This window comes from Salvia splendens, chromosome 22 (genome assembly GCF_004379255.2).
Source record: "Salvia splendens isolate huo1 chromosome 22, SspV2, whole genome shotgun sequence".
Lineage (NCBI taxonomy): Eukaryota > Viridiplantae > Streptophyta > Magnoliopsida > Lamiales > Lamiaceae > Salvia > Salvia splendens.
The window spans coordinates 22,930,256-22,935,790 of NC_056053.1; the positions used below are offsets into that span (position 1 = coordinate 22,930,256).

The window sequence follows — 5,535 nt, forward strand, 5'->3', positions numbered from 1 at the left end:
TGTGGTGGTTGAGATTCAGGCGACGGCTGATTAGTGGCGGATTTGTGACGGATTTGTGACGAAATTTGTGACGGATTAGTGACGGATCTGTTTCTCCCAGTTAGTGACGGATTAGTGACGGATCTGTGACCCGGTAATTAAAACCGTCAAAAAATTGAAGGTACCGTCTAAAATGGACCAAATGTGATCTGATTTCAAATGTGAGGGACCGAATAATTCAAAAGATAATGTTTTGGATCAAAAAAAAAAACACAATATGTTAAGGACCATTTTGGGACTTTAGTCATATATATATATATATATAGAGGTTAAAAAGTAAATTAAAATAAATAATAAATAAATAAATAACGCATGAGATCGGTGGTCGCGCCTGCAATAGCCATCGATTGGACCACTGATCTCACGTGGCGGGAAGGACATGTCGGGCGTGGACGAGGCACCTTTGATTGGCGGTTGTGCTACACTGGGGGACAATCAAACTGCTAATCGATCGTTGACGAGATTGTGTCCTCATTGTCTATGCTCTAAAAAATTGGTTTGCAAATATTTGAAAAATACCATTGAATTTCTAAAAAACTATAGAATAGTTTCGTTATATGCTAAGGTTTGGGAAATACCATATACTGTCCTTAAGATTGTAACTTTTCATCAAATATTCATTTTAGCTTAATTTCGGTGTACACAAATAAATCGACGGCTACACCGGTTTCGATATCACCGGTATCTAATGGAGATTCGAGGCACGCAGAGTTGAGAAATTTGCTACACCCATAAAATTTGATTTTTCACCACTTTTAGAGAAATACTGGATTTTACTCCATACATATCCCTATTAGAATAATAGCCAAATCGTCGGCATATATTTGACTCCGAAATTTACTGTTTTAGACTTTTAGTTCCGATGTGGATCTTCAAAATGGTTCAAATTCAAATTTGTGATGATTTCGAAAACACTTCACTCACATTTTTCTAAAATAATGACCTCATTTACGACTACTGGAGTACTGGTAGTCGTTTTCAATTTTCAACATCTCATGAATAAAATACAGTCGTAGGCTTCGGAAACATCGTAAAATTGGAAAATTCCAATTCTCATTTATAAATATTTATTGCCATCGTTGTATTTGGTTGGTCAGTCATTGACGAAGTAGACAAATTCACCTCAATTTAATTCGCTCTTTTTTCCCATTAAAGAATCGCCATCTACTTTCACGTACCCACGTTCCTATCACAATCCATATACAAAATTCAATCAAATACTAATATTAATATACGTCTCCTTCAAAACTATCAATGAAACATCAATAAAAAAAAGTCCAATGATCATCAACATCAATAAAAAAGAGTCCAATGATCATCAACATTCAAGTTCGATACCTCAATTATTTACTCCTTGTACCAAAATACATAAATAGTAGATTTAAAAATCCAAAAATAAAATAAAAAAAAAAACGAAGTAGAGTTGGGGAAAAATGTTAGTCGAGAAAACCTGTTTGCCGCCACACAGCATTGCGCACCTGCCGCAGATCTCTCCCCTTGAGCGTCCTTCCCACGCCTTCCAGCACCGAAAACGTCGTCTTCTCATTCCTCAGCGACACACGCGCCACCATCTCATGCGGCGGCAGCACCTCCTCCTCCTCCCCTGCCTCGTCCTCGAACGCCGCCGACGCCTTCCGCTGCTTCATCGGAACATTCACCGGCGCCGATTTCTGGAACCGCCGCACCGGCATCGACTGCGAGATCTTCGGCTCGGCCGACATCCGCCGCTTCGGAATCGCCGGAATATCGCGCGAGATCGACGCCGGAGTCGGAGACCACAGCGCCGGCTTCTGCACCACGGCGTCGCTGATTCCGCGGCGATCCTCCTGCAGCGCGGCGAGGATCCCGAACCTCTCAGTCTGGCGGCGATCGGAGGCGCCGGAGTAGCTGATCCGTTGCTCGTCGGAGAAGTCGGCGGTGTAGAAGACGTCGAGCTCGCTGAGCTCGTCGCCGGCGGCGGAGGCGAATGATCCATCAGAGGCGGGGGCGGGGGAAGGAGGGGAGAAGACGGAGAGGAATCGGTCGGAGGAGGGGGAGCGGCGGTGGCGGAAACCGGCGGCGAAATTGGGATCCATTTTTGGGGGTGAAAGGGGAGAGTGTGTGAGTGGAGAGTAATTATAATATCTGGAGGGGGGAATGATTAGGTGCCGCGGGGTCGTACGAGTAATTATTGTGGAGCCTGTTTAGGGGCCCACTAATATGTGATGGGGTAAATCGTGGCCGTTGAAAGGGAGCGTAATGGTGTGGATAATCAGGGGATGTTGGGGCGACTAGATATACTGCGGAAAGTGGAGGGTGTCAGGGAGCCTGTCTTATATAGGGGAGTAGCATCATAATCTATTTTCAATTTGATTCCCCTAATTTTCAACCAATTCTATCCACAATATACGCAAACGTCACAAATTTAAATTTTATACTGATACTTGCAACTTGAATGAATTACAAAAAAAATGGTCATCGACTGTGGATTTATCTTGTCAATATTTTTAGGACTTTAAAATTATTGTTAGATAATCCTAGACTAAGGCCACCTGCAACGCGTCATGCGGGTGGCCCATATTCCGTCACTAAAGGACGGGACGGCGGCGTGACGCGTTGCAGCGCCCCGTCCTGTCCTCAGCCCGTTCCGTGTTCCGTCCCACCGTGACGAATGACGAGATGTCTCGCCACGCGCCGAGGCGCGCTCCGGCGTCATGCGTGCCGCCCACTCGCCGGCCCGCAAGTGGACATCGTCACGCTGACGCAGTAAATCATTTTAAAAAAAAATCGAATTACATAAAAAAAATTGAAAACTGTAATATTATAGTTATATTATCGGTTTTCTATAAAATTGTATTTTAAATTATGTAATTTTTATTTTTTTAGGATTTTAATTATGTGTTTTTTTAATTCTAAGTTGTATTTTTATTTTATGTTGTAATTTTATTTTACTTTTAATGATATGTGCTTTTATTAATTGAATTTGTTGGAAATAAAAATAAAAAATGAAATTGAATTAATAGTAATTTAAGGGACGAATAAGAAAATGGAGGGTTGCAGGTTCCGTCCCTTAATTAAGAGATGGAGTAAAAAAGTACAATGGGGCTCATGAATAGTAATTTAAGAGACGGATAAGTGACAGCGTTGCGGATGGCCTAATGGTTTATCTCAAAATTGGTCCTTTTGCTTTTTTCCACTCGAAAATGCCCTTTTAGGGTGCTGGACAATTTGGTCTTTTTATATTTTTAACTTTTTAAATCTGATATTATTTCAAAATTACTATTTTTCTTCTCTTTTTTCATCCTCCACTTTGTTTCTTTATTTTAATAATAGATTTAATTTTATAAAATTAAATTTTAAATTTAGTTTTTTAAATATCGATAAAATTTTGTTAATTCTTAAATTATTAAATAACAACAATTAATAGTTTTAATCAATATCAGATAATGTCTAATATTTAATCAATAAGGTAAATTTAGATTTTTAAATATCGATAAAATTTTGTTAATTCTTAAATTATTAAATAACAAAAATTAATGGTTTTAATCAATATTAGATACTGTCTAATATTTAATCAATAAGGTATGCCGACACCAACTTAGTATTAACCAATATCTAAAATAAATATGCATCTAATGTAAGACTATAATTTTTATTTATTATTTGAAAACAATCAAAATCAACTATAAAATTTAAACAAAAGTACTCCTATATAAATACTTCAACTGGGTAAGAAGTAAGAAATAATGGATAGCGAGACATAGACTTATTATAGTATGTAGTATAATGGTTTGATAAAAAAGTTTTTTAAAAAATACTATAAAGATGAACTAATTTTGTGGGATGAACAAAAATGACAAAAAAAGACTATATTTTTGGACTGGATGGTGTATAATAGAATAATAGTAGTCTCAATTTTTTAGTCAACTTCATAATATTTTATCACAAGCAATTATAACAACCGAACGAATGCTAAGTAGAATAGCTCTTATATTTCCATCATTATTAATATTATTTTTCCGTTCTTCTTCAATTCAGCTGAATATTATATTAAAAAACAAAAATTAATAGTGTTAATCAATATTTATAATGTCCATGAATTAATAGTCTTAATTAAAAAAATAGTGATATTTAAAAATTTTAAATTTTAAATTTTATTTTATAAAATTAAATTTAATATTGAAATAAATAAACAAAATGAAGGATGACAAAAGGAAAGAAGAATGATAATTTTGAAATAATATCAGATTTAGTATATCACTGAAATAATATCAGATTTAAATAGTTAAAAGTGTAAAAAGACCAAATTGCCGAGCACCCCAAAAGGGCATTTTCGGATGAAAAAAGACCGAAAGGGCCAATTTTGAGATAAACCCTTAGTCTAGTGTTGTCTGGTGATATTTTTAAAGTCGAGGGACTATGGGCGAGATAAACCCATAGTCCAGAAACCATTTTTGTAGTTCACTCTTTAATTTATTGTGTGAATATTTCATTATCCCACTCAAGGTATCCTCGTTTATTTGCAAAACAATTTATCTCTTTTATCTCTTCTTATTAAAACACCCAAATGTATTTCCTCTCTTTATTATACTCCCTCCATTCAAACGGTGACAGATTATTAAGAATGAATTGAATAAATGTTTTTTTTCCTATTTTTCGGATAATTATTCAATTACACTGATATTTGAAAATACATCTAACACCCCTGACCTGTTCACACACAAAAGAAAAAGATTGTCCTTGTTATTATGTCGTTTCAGTGCCAAATACTAGTTGAAATGGATAATTCTTCACTTGACTTATTTGATCTCTTGAGTTGATATGGCTACTACGCTTAAGACTATTTCAACTTATATCAGGATTTTCAAGCCTAGCTATAATTTGGCAATTTTAATACCATCCCAATATTTAGATTTTTTTTTGATATATTGAGATGTTTTTGAAAGAGATGGGATAAGTGAGGAGTAGCTTTAATTATTCCTATCAAAATCTAGGGTCGGGGAAGAAATAGGCTTGATATCAATTAATCAAAAAAGGTCCCATATCTAAACTCTAGATATCTGCACTGTAATTTTTAGTATCATTTTTTTCCGCACAATGTTTAAGAAATAATTGTTGCTTCACAAACTAACAAAATAAATTAAAATAGTTAGAAAAATGGAATAAGATGGTACTCTCTCCGTCCCGCACTATTCGCACGTATTTCCTTTTTGGGCGTCCCAAGTTACTTGCACTCTTTCAATTTTTAGTAAAAATTTTCACATATAGCCGTCATTTTTGACTTTCCTATACACTCATTCCTTAATCTCCGTGCCGAAAAGGAAATGAGCGAGTAGCTCGGGACGGAGGGAGTATTAATTTATTTATTTATTATTTTTCAATAAATTATACTCCTTCCGCCCTAAAGAATATGCACTTTGGGTTCGGCACGAGTTTAAAGCAAAATTGGTAAAATAAGAGAGATGAATAGAGAAAAAGTAATTAAAATATTATTAGTGGAGAATGGTTCTCACCTCA

General features: G+C 35.8%; 1 protein-coding gene across 1 annotated transcript; it reads right to left on the reverse strand.

Moving 5' to 3' along the window:
* Positions 1 to 1,057: 1,057 nt before the first annotated feature.
* LOC121786114 lies at positions 1,058 to 2,149 on the reverse strand. Its single transcript, XM_042184650.1, has 2 exons — positions 1,490 to 2,149; positions 1,058 to 1,225 (listed from the first exon to the last, which is right to left on the reverse strand). The coding sequence occupies exons 1-2, from the start codon at positions 2,112 to 2,114 to the stop codon at positions 1,158 to 1,160; spliced, it is 693 nt and encodes a 230-aa protein (XP_042040584.1). The 5' UTR covers positions 2,115 to 2,149; the 3' UTR covers positions 1,058 to 1,157.
* Between the last annotated feature and the right edge of the window lie 3,386 nt (positions 2,150 to 5,535).

Coding starts and splice junctions, on each gene's coding strand:
- LOC121786114 (XM_042184650.1), bottom strand. CDS start 2,114: ATGGATCCCAATTTCGCCGCCGGTTTCCGCCACCGCCGCTCCCCCTCC. Junction 1,226..1,489: donor TGCTGTGTGGCGGCAAACAG/GTTTTCTCGACT, acceptor GGATTGTGATAG/GAACGTGGGTACGTGAAAGT.